Source organism: Myotis yumanensis, unplaced genomic scaffold (genome assembly GCF_028538775.1).
Source record: "Myotis yumanensis isolate MYYU_CA2020_CCGP unplaced genomic scaffold, mMyoYum1.0.hap1 SCAF_7, whole genome shotgun sequence".
Classification (NCBI taxonomy): domain Eukaryota; kingdom Metazoa; phylum Chordata; class Mammalia; order Chiroptera; family Vespertilionidae; genus Myotis; species Myotis yumanensis.
In genome coordinates this window covers 16,303,374-16,324,046 of record NW_027223758.1, presented here as the reverse complement: position 1 = coordinate 16,324,046, position 20,673 = coordinate 16,303,374, and the positions used below count along the sequence as shown (strand labels likewise).

At 38.3% G+C, this 20,673-nt stretch overlaps 1 protein-coding gene across 3 annotated transcripts in view; it reads right to left on the bottom strand.

Annotated features, from left to right (window-relative positions):
• Positions 1-20,673, bottom strand: part of RALGAPA2 (Ral GTPase activating protein catalytic subunit alpha 2) — a 294,845-nt gene that overhangs the window by 179,061 nt on the left and 95,111 nt on the right. Inside the window, exons 15-19 of one of the 3 annotated variants that reach the window (XM_070419823.1) lie at positions 20,295-20,532; positions 16,447-16,611; positions 12,520-12,660; positions 2,535-2,672; positions 429-526 (exon numbers count right to left, since the gene is read on the bottom strand). In XM_070419823.1, the coding sequence (XP_070275924.1) occupies positions 429-526; positions 2,535-2,672; positions 12,520-12,660; positions 16,447-16,611; positions 20,295-20,532 (780 nt within the window). The remainder of the gene's footprint in view (positions 1-428; positions 527-2,534; positions 2,673-12,519; positions 12,661-16,446; positions 16,612-20,294; positions 20,533-20,673) is intronic. The other 2 variants (XM_070419824.1, XM_070419825.1) reach the window with 2 other exon arrangements.

Genomic DNA, 20,673 nt, shown 5'->3' with positions numbered 1-20,673 from the left:
TTGTTTTTTAAAAATGCTTTTACATATTCTTAAGAAAAGAAATCATACCAGCTCTTTGCAAAAAATGACTTATCTAGCAACTCATGCCAGGTGGAGGCTACTACCTAAAATAATGTCAAGAACAAGGAATCTGAATGTATGTCTGAAAAGCAAGGATATCTGTTTAAAAATACAGAGTGCCAGATAAACACCAGCTGGTGAATTCCGCTTCATGTTAAGCTTTCTATTTTTGTGATGTGACTATAATTTTATACAGAAAGTAAGACTTTAAAAGAATTGAAAGTTGTATGGAAAACATTTTAAAACTTGTTTTAAACGACAAACTTTTAAAAAAAAGAAAACTATCACTGCCATTAATAAATTTATTAATTGTTCCAATAATTTGCATGTTTATCTCTAATGACAAATTTGGTTGAAAAATATCTTACTGTTATTCCTTCATACTCTTTCTTCACATGTCCTTTATTCTCTTGAATAGGCTTCGGCTCAGAAGAACTCAAATTCTGTACATTTTCTACCTTTTGACCTAGAGATTTGGTGAAAAAAAAAAAAAATCAAGAGAAGGAATATTTCAGACAGTAAAACCGGTAAAATATTTTTATATCTAAGCAATTATTAAGTTTAGATATTCTAAAATACATAAAAAGGAGGCATAGGTATGGCAAACTGGTAGCCTATGGGTCAAGTCCACAGAGAACTTTTAAAAGAAAGGGCTGAATGCCACTCACTGTGGCCCATTAGGATAGCACAGGCTAGGGCGAGGAGACCCGTTCTGGCCTTGGGGAGGAGATCTCAGAGAAAAGCTGCCTGAGTTAGCTAGGTGAGCTGACCAGGAAGGTGGCTGGTACTTCTCGAGAATAAAGACTGGTGAGAGAAAGAACAAATACCCAGAATCAGTCACTAAAAAGGGACTATCACCACAACACCTGCAAACATTACAAAGATCAGAAGAGGATTTTGTTTGTAATCTAGGACCAATAAATTTGAAGGGAAAAAAAAATGCATGAGTTGATCAAATTCCTAGAAAAAAAAACTTATCAAAATCAAAAAAGGAAAGGGAAATCTGAATAGTCTTAAAATGATTTTAAAATGTGAATGGTATTGCTGTAGCCGGTTTGGCTCAGTGGGTAGAGCATCAGCCTGAGGACTGAAAGGTCCCAAGTTCGATTCCAGTTAAGGGCATGTACCTTGGTTGCAGGCACATCCCCAGTAGGAGGTGTGCAGGAGGCAGCTGATCAATGTTTCTCTCTTATCGATGTTTCTAACTCTCTATCTCTCTCCCTTCCTCTCTGTAAAAAATCAATAAAATATATTTTTAAAAAAATGTGAGTGGTATTTTAAAACCTTCCTACAGAAAACTCCAGGCAATGGTGGGTTCTACCAAAATACATAAGTGGGGGGTTGCAGGGGGGCAATCACAACAATCTTAAACAAACCTTTCAAAGAATAGAAAATCTTCAGATAATATATTTTTCAAATTATTTTTTGTGTGTTTTATTTCAAGAGGTTTTAACCATTTGTATACCATGATGCAAGCAGCGGACCTTTTTTCATTAAATTCAAAATATCGTGGCAGTTAACTGGTTAAGAGGCAATACTTCCCTACTATCTGATGAGGTTAGCATGACCCTGACATTAAGAACTGTGAGATAACTTGTAGACAAATAAGTTGGTTTATTTCTTAATGTAACTCATGAAACTAATGATAAATGATAAATATGTTCACTGACACCAGATACAATCTACACATGCTCTTTCACTGTAAACTCCATACATTATTTATTGTTTACAGGTCTAACCATCTGCCTCTTTGCTTTCCACACTCTGTTGTTGCTGAAAGTTGTTGGAGAAACTGTGTAAATTAATGCTATTACGAGTTATTTTCAACATCAGCAAAGTCTATAAGCTGATAATAAAATTTTTCACAGGTCTGGGCAGCTTTCCATTCTGTCAACTTCTATGGCCTCCTCATGGCCTTTTCCACATCCGCCCAATCCTGTCCTGCCTTTTACCTAACTTGCTGCTCTCCCTGAGCTTGGAGGGTAACCTTCTTGGCTTCATGCCTACTCAAGCCACTCTGGACATCTTTCTAGTTCTCAAACGTGCCACACTGGGAAAAAAACTGGACATATGTAAATATAACTTAGATAAATATATTAAAATATATTAAAATAGATGGTGTGGCTCATGGGTTGAACACTGACCTATGAACCAGAAGGCCAACGTTCAATTCCCGGTCAGGGCACATGCCCAAGTTGCGGGCTCGATGCCCAGTATGGAGTGTGCAAGAGGCAGCAGATCATTGTTGTTTCTATCTTTCTCTCCCTCTTCCTAACTCTCTGAAATCAATAAAAATATATTTTAGAAATAAATAAATAGTGAAAATATTTTAATGCCAGAAATCACTGCCTTACAATAAAACTTAAAAAGTAAATTCCCTTGAAATAAAGTTAGAATAAATGTAGAAAGCACTGCGACATGCAGTTCCTTCCCAGCCAGACTACAATTCTGTGTCAATGACTGAAGCTCCATACCCTGAGCGGACTCAGAGCACAGCGGCTCAGTGACATCAGGTGTGCTGCTGCTCCGCAGGAACCGCGGCTGCTGCTCTGCCACCAGGTGGCCAGACTCGACTGCAGGTGCATTTTCTGACTGCTGACATTCTTCCATTTCTGTGGGTATTAACACAAAACACATAGAGATGTATTTAAAAAAAATTTTAAGTAAGTTCACCACTTAAAACAACTGATTCTAAAAACATAGGTTTAGATACACTTTTTTCCCCACAAAAATTGTGCAATAAGGTAATGTGCATTTACATCATAAAGTTTCCTATACTTGCTAACACTAATATTCTACTCTAAGAATAGATTTTTCTTTTAAGTTCTACATAGCATTTTATTTTTTAATCTAAATGAAGGGGAAGGGGGAGGAAAAGCCACAGAAATGGTTGAGAACTGTAAAAGTTATTTGGAATTAAGGGACGGGCATGCTGAGGAAAGAGATCCAGGAGGTACACAGAATGGGTTTACTTTTGAGGGGTGTAGAAATCAGTGTGCATGCACACACACACACTCTAGAGGAAGATAAAAGGAAACATGGGGATTCCAACTCTATTATTTTTTAATGGATAAATATACAACTGTCCAAAATAAAATGATAAGTATTTAATGGCTTATATCACCACATGTGAAGTTGAATTAATCAACAAAGTACAAAAATGATGCGCTGGTCTTTTTAGAGAATCAATACATATATGACATAAAGTAGAAAACCACAGATGAGTACTGACTGCCTGATAATCTCATCTAGCACTAGTACAAACGACATTGCTGTAGAGCAGGGGTCCTCAAACTTTTTAAACAGGGGGCCAGTTCACTGTCCCTCAGACCATTGGAGGGCTGGACTATAGTTTAAAAAAAAACTATGAACAAATTCCTATGCACACTGCACATATCTTATTTTGAAGTAAAAAAACAAAACGGGAACAAATACAATATTTGTATTTGCATGTGGCCCGTGGGCCGTAGTTTGAGGACCCCTGCTGTAGAGAATGAGTGCCCTCCGAGCTCATTCTAAACTGTTACAGTTCACTTTAATCTCCAGAGACAACCCAAGGCTCTGGAAGATCACACAGCCTTCTCTCTCTAGAACTACAGCTTTGGTGTAGCAACATCTTTTGCCTTGGTCGTTATAATAATCTCCTAACTGGTCACTGTCCCCCTTTTCTTACCACCCTCATATCTATCCTCTATGTGGTCCCAAAGAGGCCCCTTTAAAACAAAGATCTGAAGTCCTCCAACATTGTGCAGTCAAGCCGTGCTCCTCACAGTGCATACAGGGCTCTCCTTAATCGCACCCCACAGACTGACCCCGCAGAAGGGGCTCTTACGCTTCCATTAGTCTCTAGCAACCCTAGCCCACTTGGCACCTGCTGTCTGCCTCCCACTGCTTACTCCTCCATGTTAATTTCACACCTGTTCCCTCCTCCCCCTCCCATACTGCCTGGGCACCCCCACTACAGGACTTCACCATGTGGTTCTGCGTGTAAACCTCACCATGACATCCCTCACCAGACTGCATGCTTACTCACATACTAGTAATCATGAAACTTTTCGTCCACATAACTACAACAGCATCTTTTCCAAAAGTTTAATTAGCTAAAGTTTCACTCCTTCTAAGAAGCAACTGATCAAAATTCAGCCTGTGTCATGTTACCTGGCAGTGTCACCCAAGTCCTTACCCGAAACAAGACTCACTGTCAATGTCCCAGCGTCTGTATGACCCTTTAATCTGAGCCATGAACCAAAGTTCTGGCTCGCCCCAACCAAGAAGTTGTACGTAGGAAGATTCTACAAGCGAGACAGGATTTCAACAAAAGAGTGCTACTTTACTTATGCTATCCAAATAAAAATTCCATTTAAAGTACAGTGATACAAGTTACCAGACCTCACACCTATGAAATTTGTGTGATCCTTTACTTATGATTCAGGGTACTGGGCCACAGTCTAAGTTCAGACACTGAAAGGAAGCCAAACTGAGGGTAAAAACAAAGGAAAGCCAAGTATGGGAGCAGGCAAACCCATTAAAGCTTTGTCTTTCCAGGATGTCTCTGCTTTTTTCTGGAACAACCAAGAACTGTTCACTGCCCTCAGAAAAACACAAGACCTATGTACCTACCTGTGATCTATCTCCCCCCGCCCCAAGCACGGACCAGTCCTTTTCTCAGGTCTATTTCCAGCCTCTGCAGCATCAGGCAACAGACGCCAGATAGCTCCATGCAACCAGCCCCTTCTGGCCCTCTTCTTGCACTGTTTATTCTGATTATGCAAGACTCTGAATCCTTCTGGGAAGAGTTTATATTTGTTAATGAATCTACTTGTTAATCCAATATCAGTAGAGGGAGCCCAAGAGCTGCGTAATGCTCTGAAAAACAAGTGGATGATTCTTGTTTTTATGGGTAGTAGGGATAGTGGGTTTTATTCACTTAAATTTGATGCCAAAAACTAGTAGATGTTGGTTTCTGGACAATGAGCAGACAAGTAAGAGCTGGGCCAAAACTGGCAGCTTCTTTTTAAAGATAAAGAACATTGCCATCTGGTGGGATGTAATACAGCCACAGCACCGTGGCTTCCAAATTCAAGTGTCCCCACTGGTCCACAACACAACAGACGGATGAAGAGCCTGCCATTACCAGCTGGTCTGCCTTCCCAACAGTCAGGCCTGATGCAACCTTAAGACTTTATTTTTATAAAACTGTTGGTAGGGGCTTCTCAGATGGAGAAAGTTCAAGCCTGTAGAAATCACCAGAAGTGGTGAGTGTGGGAGCATCCAGGATGCGGATGGGGAGGAAGGGGAGAATAACTATGTCAAACATGCTGTGAGGGCTGTTGTGCTATTGTTACCCTAAGCTATTCCTGCAGCTGACTGTTAAGGGATACTGTGTGAAAAAAAGAAAGTGAAATTCTACCTATCCCAATTTCCTGATTTGTAAGCATACATTTTTTGGCTTTTTCTCACACTTTGTATTAAGTATATAATCAATATATGTTTTGTATAAATGAATAAATCAACACCAAAAACACTTTCTTGATGCATTTCTTAAAAAACAAAACAACAAAAAACTAAACAGGTCTTGAGCTCCCTCTACTGGCCTTTTATTTTTAAAAAAGAGCCACTAGTTATTAAAGCTGCTCCCGTCAGTATCAGTTGTAGTAATTACTCTTTCATAATATATTTAAAACCATTTTAACACTGATATGAAAATATCAAGATGAATTATCCTAGCCTGGCCAGCATGGCTCAGTGGCTGAGCATTGACTCATGAACCAGGAGGTCAAGGTTTGATTCCCGGTCAGAGTATATGCCCAGGTTTTGGGCTCAATCCCTGTAGGGGCATGGAGGAGGCAGCCAACCGATGATTCTCTCTTATAACTGATGTTTCTATCTCTCTCTCTCTCTCTCCCTTCCTCTCTGAAATCAATAAAAAAATCTTTAAAAAAGAATTATCTTATATTCAAAAATAGAAAAAAATCTATAATTATATTATAAATTCTGGGAATTCTAATGCATTCTGTTTTGAATATAACACAATTTCTGTTTGAATCAGTTCAAAGAACTAAATTCTACCTCAAATTCTCCATATTATTCATTTCCTCTCAAGCATAACTAACCCAATAGCCCTAATTCTAAACGCACTTTCTAGCTTCGTGAGAGTATGTTACACAATACCATTGCTTTCTAAGGTTCCACTCAAAACACCAGAAAACTGATCAAATAAGGATTACTTAATTTCATTTTTCCCACTGAGAAAAGAATCAGCATGATTAAATTAAATTAAGTGTGTAAGCTCTTCAGAAACTTCTATTTATTCCAGACATCTGACCACTTTTCAAAGAATGAGTGAGACTTATTCTCCAATAACCAAAATTCTGGATTTCATAAGCAAAATTTATATTAATTTCCTATCTTTTAAAGCACTGCGCACAATACCAGATGCCAACCTGCCCCTGTAAAACCACAAGAGATGCAAACCAACTCAGCGCTTTGGTGTCTCCCCAAGGCCCAAAGGTGAGTCAGCCCGCCCCTGACACTAGCACTTCCTGACCATCGAAGAGGTGCTACCTGGGAGCCTGAGAACCAGTCGCAGAAGCAGCTAAGTGAGGCCTTCGATTAGGTCCCATTGAGCCTCTTTTTAGATGAGGGAAGATCACAGGTTCTCTAATTACTGCTATTACAATGTTCCTAAAAGAAAATCGATCATGTGCATGACCTGTAAGCACTATAGACCAGTGGTTTTAAACTATGTACCCCAAGAATTTTGAAAACGTGCGATTACCTGACTATGTAGCCAGGGGCACTGACCTCTTTTCCCTTGGTTCTCAACCTTCTGGCCCTTTAAATACAGTTCCTCATGTTGTGACCCAACCATAAAATTATTTTCATTGCTACTTCATAACTGTAATGTTGCTACTGTTATGAATCGTAATGTAAATATCTGATATGCAGGATGGTCTTAGGCGACCCCTGTGAAAGGGTCATTCAACCGCCAAAGGGGTCGCGACCCACAGGTTGAGAACCGCTGCCTTAGAGTGTCAAATTAAAATATGACAGCTGCCAACACAACAAAAATCGTCTAGTATGAACGAATCAAAACTATATCTATCTTTCTGTCAGATTGGCAAAAAATCCATTTTTTGGTGTGCCACATAATTTTAGTAATTAGTTTATGTGTGTGCCATGAGATGAAAAAGGTTGAAAATCGCTGCTATAGACTAATAAATATCCCAATATAAAAGCAGTAAGATTGCAAAACAACTGCAAAGAATTGTTCCCACAAAAGAGAAAAAGGGCAATCACAGAAACTGTCAATTCTACCTCCCACATGTTTGCTCCTGTAGCTGTTCACGTTAATGGCCTACAGGTGGTTGCGACTTTCCCAAAATTCTGCTTCAGCCAAATAAAGTCACAAAGGGACCAGAATAAGAAATCATAGTGGCTGAAGGCAAGGAATTTTCTTTTGTGTTAATATTGATATTAACACAATTTGGTGGGTTGAATAGTTATATAGATTAGAAACAAAACCAAGCAATGTTGCTCTAACCCGTTTGGTTCAGTGGATAGAGCATCGGCCTGCGGGCTGAAGGGTCCCAGGTTTGATTCCAGTCAAGGGCATGTACCTTGGTTTCAGGCACATCCCCAGTAGGAGGTGTGCAGGAGGCAGTTGATCGATGTTTCTCTCTCTTAGGTGTTTCCAACTCTCTATCCCTCTCCCTTCCTCTCTGTAAAAAAAAGCAATGTTGATTTAAACAAAAAAAATTAGCAATCATTTTTGTAGTAAAAAACTTGTGGCCAGAAAGTCAACATTAAATGGGTCTGCATATTATGTATAGGTAACTATACCTTTCTCTAGATTTTTAGCAACAGGTTAGCAAGATGTGCTGACACACTAGGATTTAAATTGGAGCACAAATTTAAGACTCTAGTGTGCTGACCAGTGGAGAAAGCACAATCTAAGACTGAGGACTGATATGCAATGCTCTCCACTCAGTTTCTCGACAGTACAGCCACAAGACAATGGCATGGGCTCTGTAATTACTACAGAGTGGAGGCAGTTTGGTCTCCTAAAATGCCAATTACCTCAGTGCAAATCTGGAAAAATGGAGAGGATGAGGATGACAAGCCCACCCAAGCTCTGGATGAAGGTGAGAATGCTTTGCTGAAACTTATGGTCAGAGCTCTTACCTATCTATGTGTCAGATTGGCAAAAGTGCTGTGAGGGCTGTTGTGCTATTGGTATCCTAAGCTATTCCTGCAGTTGACTGTTAAGTGATACAGTGGGGAAAAAAGAAATTGAAATTCTACCTATCCCAATTTCCTGCTTTGTAAGTATAGATACAGTTCTTGGCCTTGTCTCACACTTTGTACTATGTACTCAATATATTTTGTATCATGAATCTAGGAAGATCAAGCAGGTTGAAGATGACATTCAACAACCTCTCAAGAAAATTAATGAACTCACTCATATTAAAGAGCCTGACACTAACCCTGGCAAGTGTTTCTCAGTGATCAGAGCATTGGCCCACACACCAAAGGATCAAGGGTTTGATTTCTAGACAAGGGCACATACCTGAGTCGCAGGTGCCATCCCCGGGCCCAATAAGGGTGCATGTGGGAGACAACCAATTGATGTGTCTCTCACATCAATGTTTCTGTCTCTTCACCCCTTCCCCGCTCTCTCTAAAAATTAATGGAAAACATATCCTTAGGTGAGGATTTAAAAAAAAAAAACAAACAGAAAAAAACCTCCCCTAGCCCTTTTTTTGTCTGTGAAGCTCCTTATTTCATCTTCAGTTTTGAATGATAGCCTTGCTGGGTAAAGTATTCTTGGATTCAGTTCCTTGTTTTGCATCACTTTGTATATTTCATTCCATTCTGGCATGATGTGTTTCTGTTGAGAAATTAGTTGACAGTCTAATGGGAGATCCCTTATAGGTAACTTTCTGTCTCTCTCTGGCAGCCTTTAAGATTCTTACTTTGTCGTGGCATTTGCCAATTTAATTATGCTGTATCTTGGTGTTTGTCTTTTTGGGTTGATCTTATTTGGGACTCTGTGTGCTTCTTGGACTTGTGTGAGTCTTTTCTTCCCAATATTAGGGAAGTTTTCTGTCATTATTTCTTCAAATAAGTTTTCTATTCCTTGCTCAGTTTCCTCTCCTTCTGGCACCCCTATTATGCGGATGTTGTTTCATTTTTGTTGTTGTTCCAAAGCTCCCTTAGGCTGTCCGCCTGCCTTTTAAGTTTTTTTTCCCAGTTGCTGCTCTGTTTGGGTGTTTTTTTCTACCTTGTCTTCTAGCTCATTGATGCAGTCCTCAGCTTCTTCTAGTCTACTGTGGGTACTTTCCATTGTGTTTTTTATTGCAGGTATGTCATTCTTCATTTTCTCCTGGCTCTTTTTCATTTCCTCTTGATGCTTACACATGTTGAATTTGTCTTCCATCCTTTTCAGTGTCCTCATGACTATTGCTCTGAATTCTTTCTCTGACAAACTGCTTGCCTCCGTTTCATTTACTTCCTTTTCTGGTGATTCCTCCTTTTCTTTTGTATGTGGGCTGTTCCCTTGTCTCCCCATTTTTCTGTTTCTTTGTGTTTGTTTCTATGTATTAGATCACACTGTGTCACCCATATTTTTTTTGAGTTTGTCTTATATAGACTAAGGACCACTATGTGCATGGACATCCCCCGAGTGGACCTTAGCATGGCCACGGAGGCGGGAGAGGCTCCCGCCACCGGCTGCTGCACTCTCCAGCCATGAGCCTGGCTTCTGGCTGAGTGGTTCTCCCCCTGGGGGAGCACACTGACCACCAGGGGGCAACTCCTGCGTTGAGCGTCTGCCACCTGGTGTTCAGTGTATATCATAGTGACCAGTTGTTCTGCCGTTGGGTCAATTTGCATATCAGGGTTTTATTATATAGGATGTTTTGTGGGACCCAGTGGTGCAATCTCTCAAATCTTCTGGGCTGGGTATTCTAGAGATTTAAGATTCATGCAGATTAAATGAGTGTTGAAAGAGATACCAGATTTGAATTATTGGTGTGACTGTGTCCAGATAGCACTGGTGCTGAGATTAGAAGTGTCTGCACAGAAGCTGGTGCGTTTGTTCGTCAGAGCATGGTGAAAAATAGCTAGTGAGAGGATTTCTTGAAAGCTGTAAGTAAGGTCATAAGTCCTGTGCCAAATTCAGTGCTACTCCCCGATATAGGACATACAACTGAGCCCTGAAGGCTTTCATGAAAATACTTCTTTTAAGTGGAATCCTAAGCTTATATAGACTTGGTAATAACCATTTCACACACAAAAATAAATGGGATGAAAATTGTAAAAAAAAAATAAAAATAAAAAAGACAATAGCATCACTTTAATAGTGAAGAACAAATGGCAACAGACTAAGGAGGAACTCACTATTGTTGTCAGACTAAACATCAGAACACACAGCAGATTGTTCTCAAAGTCACTAGGCTGCAAAGTCTCTCTACCTTTTGTGCCATAAAACCAGGAGTAAGAGTGCCAAAGGCAGAAAAACACACCCCCACCACTGGCCCACTTCATTTCACTGTAAATTGGGTCTCTCAACCTCAGCACTACTGATATTTCAGGTCAGATCGTTCTTTGTGTGGGGGCTGTCCTGTGCACTGTAAATGTGTAGCAGCATCCCTGGCTCCCACCCACTGGATGTCAGTGGCACTGCTCCAGTTGTGACAATCCAAAACATCTCTAGGCTGTGACAAATGTTCCCGAGGGCAAAATCACCCCCAGCTGAGAACCACTGCTCTAAGTCATATTCAACATCTGTTGGAACAGTGTACATATATATGGGAATCAAGAATCTGAGTAAACTAAAATGTAATACTGAATGAGAGAAATGTCTCCAAAATGAGATGACTAACAGGAAGAGATTTCTTCTGAGAATATATTCTGGACAAACTTGTGAAAACTTAAATGAAATAATATGGGGAGAAAAATGGATTGTGAAAAAATAAAACTTCAAACCATGAAAAAAATTATTTTGGGTGTATATCAGCCAAATAGAAAGCAAAACTATTTTAAATATTTCAGTAATCAACTCTAGGTAGTAGTATTTTTTTTTTTGAAAAACAAGTTATCAAGCAGTTAATGTACATTAACTTAAATGACCGGTGCCCATATTCCCAGGTACCATTTTAATGTCTTTCACCTCAGGTATTTACTAGAGAAAAAGACTTTTCTAAGAACCATAGTCTTTATTCTCAATAAAACTATCTTTTGCTTTCATATCCTATAAATTAAATAACATGATATTTTACATACTCATCAGGGGAATTCAGCTTTAATTATGCATTGCTAAGCCACAGTATGACATGATTTAGTGCTATAGAAAGCCACAATTAGGCCATAGCCAATATTAAATAAATACTAATATATAATGCCATCTTTCTGAAAATAAAAAAGAACATGGAAATATTTCGTCTTTAGCAAGAAGACTGAGTTCATCTTAGAAACACTGAAAAAACAGGCAGACTTAACTGTAAAGCTAAGTAAATCCTTTTGTTATGCTCAAAATCTATAATGTTTTAGTAACCAGAAAACACACAGTGTACAAACCACATGCAGCTAAACTCAATTTTAACTGGCTAAAGCCCAGAAACAATTTTTCTTTGTTTGAAAAATTATCAATCTTTAGCAATGTTGTTTTTTTACTCAAATCTTAATACTCAGTATGAATCTGCATAAACTGATCATTACTTTATATGTGATTACCATTTATTAAGGAAGTCCTGCCTGTATAATTTTTCTACAGTATTCATGTTGGGAAAGGCACAGCAAGCATTCTATCATTGACATGCTCAAATGTTTTATAAAATTTTATGAAAATCTCCTTCCATTTTCTAGGCACTGTGTAGAAGGTATGCTGAGGGAGGCATCACTGTTTCTCTCCATTCAAAACAACAGGCCAGCCCTGGCAGGTCCAACTTAGTGGACAGAGCATTGGCCTGTGGACTGAAGGGCCCAGGGTTCAATTCCCGGTAAAGGTTACATGCCCAGGTTTCGGGCTCGATCCCCAGTGTGGGGCATGCAGGAGGCAACCGATCAATGATACTCTCTCATTATTGATGTGTCTATCTCTCACTCTCCCTTCCTCTCTGAAATCAATAAAAATATATATTTAAAAAATAAAAAAAAACACCTCTGTTTTATTATAAAACAAATAAACAAAAAACCTAGGGGCCAAAACAATCCTCTTATCCTTCTTAACTGGGAATGCAAAGACCAGTAGTGCTACAGAAAATTTTCTTGATTATTAATTGCTATTAAACATTTAACTACATATAAAGACCTATTAGTATTTATTGAAAATAAGCACAAAGTGCAATGCCCAGGCGCACATACGTGATGTGGGGATATTAACAAAGGAAGCAAGGCCTGGAGGCAAGCAGGAGACGCCCAGAACACTGACAGACACATGAGAAAGCATTACAGTACCTGACAGCCTGTGAGAGCAAGAGGAGTAAGAGAGACCAGGTAAGAGAGCGCTCACGGTGTGAAGGAGGAGCGGGACGCTTTTAGTGGCAGGCAAAGCCTCAGAAAGTTGGACACAGTTGCTGATAGACTGGCTTCTCTTAGCTTCCAGGAAAGATAAAGTAATAATTATGTCAGAAGAACATCAGGATCTTTCACTTCTTTTTTATTATCATCATTTTTCAGGGCTCTCTTTAAATAGAGAGGGGGCAAAAGTAGGTTTACAGTTGTGAGTCTGCGAAAGTTTATCCTTGTAGTATTATTAATTGTTGTATTATTTTCCATAGGAACAATTGCAGACCTACTTTTGTCCCACCCTGGATTTAAAGGAGGCCACTTTAAACTTGACAGGCAGTCAGTACAAAGGACGTTTAGTCATTCTGATGACATGGGAGAATGGAGAGTTCACAAATAACCAATCTTATTTTAGAATGCTTTATATGTTTAGTCTGTCCTTGTTTTCTGCGGTTTATCAGATTCACATGTGGTTGTTTATTTAATTGGGCGGACATTATATTCAATTTTCCCTTCCTAAAGAACACAAACAAAAAACCACAGAGAGAGAGAGAGAGAGAAAATCTAGCCTAAGCTTAAAAGTATCCTATAAATAATACATAATTCAAAAATTGGCTCGCTGAGAGCTGACTGTATTCAAAAGTGAATCATTTACTAAATTAAATATCCTAACAGCTTAAGAACACATGCAAGTTGAAAATTAAAAGATTTGATAAATGGAAAAAGAAAAATCTCCATGAAACCCATCCTTTTAAAACACGTCATGCTTCTTAAATCCATAATTTCCTATTATGAACTTTATGCTGTTCTTATGTTTTCTATATATTGCTATTCAAATCTGAGAAAATAGATGGACATAGGAGGAGAATATGCCATATATATATATATATATATATATATATATATATGAAACCACCATCAGTAAAATCAGTTTATCCTTAAAACAAAATATAAAGACTTACCTGCTGTTTTGCTATCTTTACATGATTTTAACATTAATGAAACAGAACTACAAACGATAGTGACACATTTGCAAAAAGTGAGACAAACTTTATACTTTGCTGTCTTTCCCCCTATCCCATGGCAATCAGAATTCTCAGTTCTAAAGGATTGTCTGCAATGCAATTAAAGTTTAATTCACAAATGTGTAAAATAATACTTAAGTGAAAACAACTTCCGTGTAAACATCAAATTGAGTGACATGAAATTTCCTAAAAGATCTGTTCATCTCTCAATGTCAGACACAAATTTGAGTGTTGTTTTAAAATGTTTTCCTCTTATAAATCAAATGATTGGCATTTTCCCAAAACTGATCACTTAAATATCTTAGAAATAATAAAATATAGAAAAATTATTTTGTGTGGAAATTGACTTGCTTTAATCACTCATTTTAAACATCTAAAATTTTAGCATTATTCACACTCAGTAACAAAGTTTTACTTTATAATGCTTTTTTTTACTGTATAATTCTTTAAGTTTCTCCCTCCTAGTCTTTTGTCCTTTTACCTTGAAAACTAGTGCAATGTCTGTTAAACTGCCACTTCCCTACTCTGCAATTCCTCATTTTGTAGTTCCTTCTTGCCACCGCCACTGACATTTTCTCAACTTATAGTAGTCTGTGGGGAAAATCATAATATAATAACCTTCAATTAATCTCTTACTGAGACTGGGAAAAAATCACTGTCAAGTGTGTCTTTCACATAAATATCTCAATGCTTAAAGCAGCAAAAACTAACCTCAAGAGCTGCTTACTATTCTCTCATTAAAAGGTGGACTCTATGCAAGTCAAAATCTACCCTAAAAATATTCTGGGCCTTTTTAAAACACAAAAAGGTGAATTATTACACAATGTAAAAATAATAGAAATGCGTAAAACCACTAATACTTAGACAATGTAGATTAATTTTATGAAGTAGCATGATATAATAAAATCTTCAAAGACCACTGCTTTCAGAGGCAACAAAAAGATTTACAATTTTATAATTTTTCATTTTAAAAAATGTAACATAAAATAGGAAATTCATGTGTAAAATACATAAAGATTATAGCTATATCCAACTCAACAGTTCTCATCTTCACTATCTTTTACAGGTTATGGTTTTGAGTGTTTTTAATTTAATTAACCCCACAGAGGCCAGGTTTATGGTTGTTTTTGTTTTGTTTTTTAATATACTTTATTGATTTTTTACAGAGAGGAAGGAAGAGGGGTAGAGAGTTAGAAACATCGATGAGAGAGAAACATCGATCAGCTGCCTCCTGCACACTCCCCACTGGCGATGTGCCCGCAACCAAGGTACATGCCCTTGACCGGAATCGAACCTGGGACCCTTGAGTCCTCAGGCCAACGCTCTATTCACTGAGCCAAAACGGTTAGGGCCAGGTTTATGGTTTTTAAGTGACATACTCTGCAAATACCTCTATATGCTTTTGTAAAAGTTCTTATTTTTGCAATACCATGGCTTTTCAGACACCTGAGCACACCAATAAACAGATCCTCACTGGCATAAATGTGATGAGGATTCTCTAAAATGTACCATTGCCTCTACCATATTGTTGGTCTAAAATATCTATTGGAAAACTATGATGCAATCTCTTCTACGGCTATGTTTTGATTAAGTAGTCACATATGAAACATGCAATGTTCAATAATTTACTGCTCATAAAAATGTGAGACTAAAGTTGTAAAAAGTGTTTTGAATGATCACTTTTATTATCATAGAATTCAAGGGTTGTGAGGGACAGCAGGAGTTCTGGGCAGCTCAGGCAGGCATGATGCCATAAACTTCTACTCCTATCCCTTTCTTTTAAAGATCCAGTGATAGAGTTTAAGGAGGTGAGCTGAGAAAAGAAAGCAGTGAATAAGCCTCCCTAAAAGTTGCCTGTTACCAGGAATAGGAACTCTCCACACAAGAGAGGACAAAGGAAAAGAGAAAAGAGTTGAATAAGAGGTGAATATAAAGAAGGAGATAATTACCAACAAATGCTACAGCAAAAAAGTATGAACCAGTTAGAGTTAAGGTATATTTTCATAAAACTCCAAAAGGTTTATAAGTCATCTGTATTAAACCTTTATTTACTAAGCACTGAAAATTACGTTGAGTGTAAATAAATCTTTGATTTATAACTGGGGAATATTGTAACTTTCTGCAGTCAACATGTATTACAATTGTATGGCATTATGGGGTATGGATGTGAAAAACTACAGGAAACTCAGATAATTTTGTTTTAAACTTAAGTTACAAACTCAAAGTCACAGGGGAATGGGGATTTTATTTGTTCTTATTAAATACTAGATATAAGCTTACTTTTGAAGATTTCTCTTTTTGTTTTAAGAGTAAAGTATAGCAAAGCAGTCTGATTAATTGGGGTTCTTGGTAAAGTTTTTGTTCATTCTAACTGGCTGTTATGTGCAACATCTACAGGAATGTAAAACTGAAATTTCCAAAGACACAAGAACTTTAAATGTCTCCATCCAGTCCTGAAAACTAAGTACATTATTATTGTTGCTGGACCAAGTTACCATACTCTCTCGAGAGTCACATGTTCAACAACAATAATGCAATTAGTTGTGTGATTACTAAGACTCTATTTCCTCAAAGTTCAAAAAAAAAATCTATTTTATTTCTTTTGCACAAATATCTCACTCAAAATTAACATCTCACTCAATATTAAATCCTTTTCACAATGAAGGATTTTGAAATAAATATGAGAAATTGTGTTTTGAAAGTAACCAGAACCGAAAGTTAAAAAGATAATTTCATTTAACAAAAGGTCTAGCTTTTAACTTCTGAGTAGAATTTTACAACTTTTACATTTTATTCCTATAAATCCATTTTAGATAGCAACTATTTGGGAAATACTTAAATAAATGTTTACCAGTTGCTTTTTGGCGAACGATATTTCTTGCTTTCTCAACTCCTGGTGCCCCAGATGTGGTGGCACTCCTAAATCTCATTGGCTCGGTCACATCTGGGTGGCTCCGCCAGCTGAGAGAAAAGGATCTCCCCACAGTGGTTCCTTTCTGAGAATCTAGAACGCAGCCTGATAAAGGATAAGACAAGAAAAATAATCTAAAGGCTGAATTCATTATTATTCATTCCATAGCCTACGGTGCTCAGCAAATTTCAGACCTACAATTATATATAACTAGAGGCCCAGTGCACAGATTCGTGCACTGGTGGGGTTCCTCGGCCTTGCCTGCGCCCTCTCACAATTCGGGACCCCTCAGGGGATGATGGAGAGCCAGTTTCAACCCGATCCCCACAGGCCAGGCCAAGGGATCCCACTGGTGCAGGAATCCATGCACTGGGTCTCTAGTATGCATATAAGATCTTTGATTAATCTCTTCCCCCCTCCCCTCTCCCCCCTTCCCTCTGAGATTCATCAGTCTGTTCCATGTTTCCATGCTTGTTTCCGCTCCTGCGTTGAGCGTCTGCCCCCTGGTGGTTAGTGCGTGTCATAGCTATGGGCCAGTGGGCCGGTGGCTTAGGCTTTTATATATATAGAAGATCAGCAGTTTCTCTTGTTGCAAATTAGGTACCACTTCCTGTTACTATAATTTAGAAAGTTATTCAGGTATCAGTAATCTAAATATTGCTAGCGCCAAAGTATTTTTCAAGAATCTCCAACAGTCTGATGAAAATTAACATATCTTCATAGTACTCATTCCAAAATACAAAAAATATTAATAAACCTTTCTCAATATAAGAATAATGCTAAATGAGGTTATATCACTGGTCCAAAAGCTATTTTTATAAACCAGAAAATCAGAGATCCTAATTTTAGAATACTCCATCCTGTAGGCACCAACCTCTCCACATCCCCAAGATAAAGTTATGCCTATCTTCTCTAATTACAGACAACCAAATGAGGAAGGAAAATGAAAATCTACAAATACAAAATCTTATTTTAGTGAAACTCTAAAACAATAAACTATTACAGCTCTGTGGTTCAAGTTCTCCTCTTTCCTCTCATATTGCTCTGGTCAACTATTTCAAATGAGTGGTCAAGAATCCAAAAGAAATACAGGAGAAAAGAGAATGAGACACTGAGGTTTTGGCACAGGTATAATGTGGCTGGTGGCTGCCACCTGTGGCTTGTTTTCACACACAGGTTACTCTGAGAGTGTATTTTATTTCCACAAGTCCAGTGCTTCGAAGGCTGGTATTTCTATAATGAATGTTTAAATCTGTTTTTAGAATAAAGCAATATAATAAATAAATCAGAAAAATGCTCCATGGTCATTAATTAAATAAAATTTCTGCTGTATCATCCCTAAAATAGTGTTTTTGAAGTTGTTTATCTTCCTAAGACAAGCCCATCTTTTCTCATGACTCTCTTTGTTCACACAGTGGGGGGGAAAAGAGTATTTTGGGTACTGAGGGGGAGGGTAGATGACAAGCATTTCAGGAGGCAGGGAATGTGCTTAGTTTGAGAAATTCCTTACCTCCTATTTCAGCAACTCCCTCCATCCTGAAAGGCACCTCTGGTCAGGCAAACTCTCTTCTGGGCTAAGAACCAAAGTTTTAGAGGCCAAGCTCCTGCTAGAAGCATCCTGGTCCTCAGGCTTGGGTTTACGCAGAGGCCCTCAGAGCTGCCATGGAGCACAAGATAGAAGCCAAGGGCACAACTTCTTGACCCCCTAACCCCACTTCAATCCCAATTCTCCAGTCTAATGTATTTTTTAGGAAGGGCTCGGTATAGCTTCAAATGGGGAGAAAAAAGGATCTGCTGCTAAAATGTTACAAAATCATTAGACAATCTAAATCTAAACTAAAATAAAACTGTCCCACTGGAATACCAGATGCTTAAACGACTTTATTTTTGCTTGTTACTCACTTGCTCTTACTAATTGATGCTTTGGCAAGCCACTCACAGACTGCAATGAAGACATTGTAAGAATCAGCCATGTTAATTACTCCCTATGGTTAATCAATCATTGTAATTCATTCACACCTCCAGTATGCACATTCTCTTTTGTCCTCTCCCACATTGACTATGGGGTTCATCATGTGATTGACTTTGGTAGCAAAACTGAGCAAGCAGATATTTTAAATGCACCTATTGCTCAGGCATCCTTCTTGCCCCAGCTGACAGCTAGCCAACCCCTAGAAGTAGAGCTGCTTAGCTGACGATTTCACAGTCTAGCTCAGCAACTTTCAAACAGTGTGCTGCAAGAATTTTTAAAACATGCAATACCTGACTATTTAGTCAGGGGACTTACCTCTTTTCTCTTAGATTGTCAAATAAAAAAATGACAACAGCCAACATAACAATAGCTGTCAGGTGTGAATGCCATGTCTTGAACCATAAATATATAGGTCATATAGTAGAGTTGCACCTTACTAGTATTGGTCATGTTGCATAATAAGGTTGCATCTGACTGGTTAATTCTTAGTACTAGAAATCTTTATACACAAGTATAAGCACCTGATTTTTTAAGAAGTCACTTTGGAGCAAAAGGGTAGTTAATAACTATTATTATTAGTTTGTAAAGCAATCAAAATTATACCTACTTTTTGTCAGAATGGTGTGCCACAGTATTTTAGTAATTAGCTTATGTGTGTACCAGAGATGAAAAAGGTTGAAAATTGCTGGTCTAGCTGACTGCAAAAACAGGAGTGACTCCAACAGAAGAACTGTCCAACTAAGTCTAAAATTGCCAACATATAAAATCATCATCTAAATAAACAGCTCTTATTTTAAGGCACTATGTTTCGGGGTGTTTTGTCACACAGCAAAAGCTAACTAACACAGTCCATATTAAAGCTATTGTTGACATTGCAGTGTACCATGAAAAGCAATGTCCCATTTATGAGTCTTTGCAGGAGAAAGTCCTCCCAGGTCTTAGGATCAGGAAAAGCTACATATCACCTAAGCAAGTGGATTGTTTCACCTTTTGCACTCTGTGATTCTCTGGTGTAACCCTGTGAAGATCAGAGTCAAATCTGAGGTTGCCCTCTTCCCACCTCCCTAGCAAGCATATAGGGCTCTCTGGCATGCATTTTGGTATGTGAACCATGCCTGTAGTTTCATACCCATTCATTTTGCCCCAATGCCCTTACATATTTTATCTTTTACACTGCATGTATTTCTAAGAGATGCCTCAAAATCTTTACATAATAAGTTGGAGTGCAAGTGAATTAATCGAAGGACTAAAGACAGGGACTGCCAAACTGTCATACTTAAAGAAACCACCACTGATGTTTTTCACCTTGATGTGACTCTAGGTTATCAAGCCAGTTTTTACTCCAAAACACATCAAAGCCAAAATGACTCCCATCTGGTGTGGCATTTTGAGTTGGACTGGCTTGGCTTTGATTTCTGGCTTTACCACTTCTTAGCTATGTGACTTGAATGAGTCAATCACTGGACTCTGGTCTTCAGTTTCTTTGTCCATGATGTGGGGATAGTAGTATCTACTTCATAGGGGATTATGAGAGTGAAGAGAGGGAATATGTACAAAGCACTAGCCATCATTACTGTGTTTACTACTACTCCCCTTTGTCTTCCTTCTTCTTTCCACAGCCTCTTCATAAATGCACCATCCTCATTAAGGGACAAAATGCTATGAGATACAATCTACTGCCACCATTAAAGATAATGTCTATGTGGCTGGTTCAGTTTATCATGAAATTTCATGCATTAATTGCCTAGTTGTATAAAGACACACTCCTTCCCTGATGTCTCAGACATACGGTGTTACCCTGTAAGACTGGAAATACCTTTGCCTCGTTGTTTCTTTTCCTTTTGTTCACTTAATTTGTCCAGAGGTAGGTTTGTCATCTCCACTCCATAAACAGTTCTTGCAAGCACTGCTGTCAAGGAGTCCATGATGTTGGCCCACTCGTTTATGAGCTCCTCCCACTGTGTGAGGGAGGACAGCACACCAAGAAATTCGTCCCAGAGCTCTCGAGAAATGTACACACAGAGGTTTGCTCGGATCCAGGCCACAATGAGTGTCTAAAACCAACCAACCAATGAGAGAATTTATTATCTTCATTTGGAAAAGGTACAATTTTTAACAAAATATCTTAAATAACTATTAACAAAATGAATTTTAAAATAAAAATGGCTTTTGGACTTTGCTTTTCTTTTAATTTC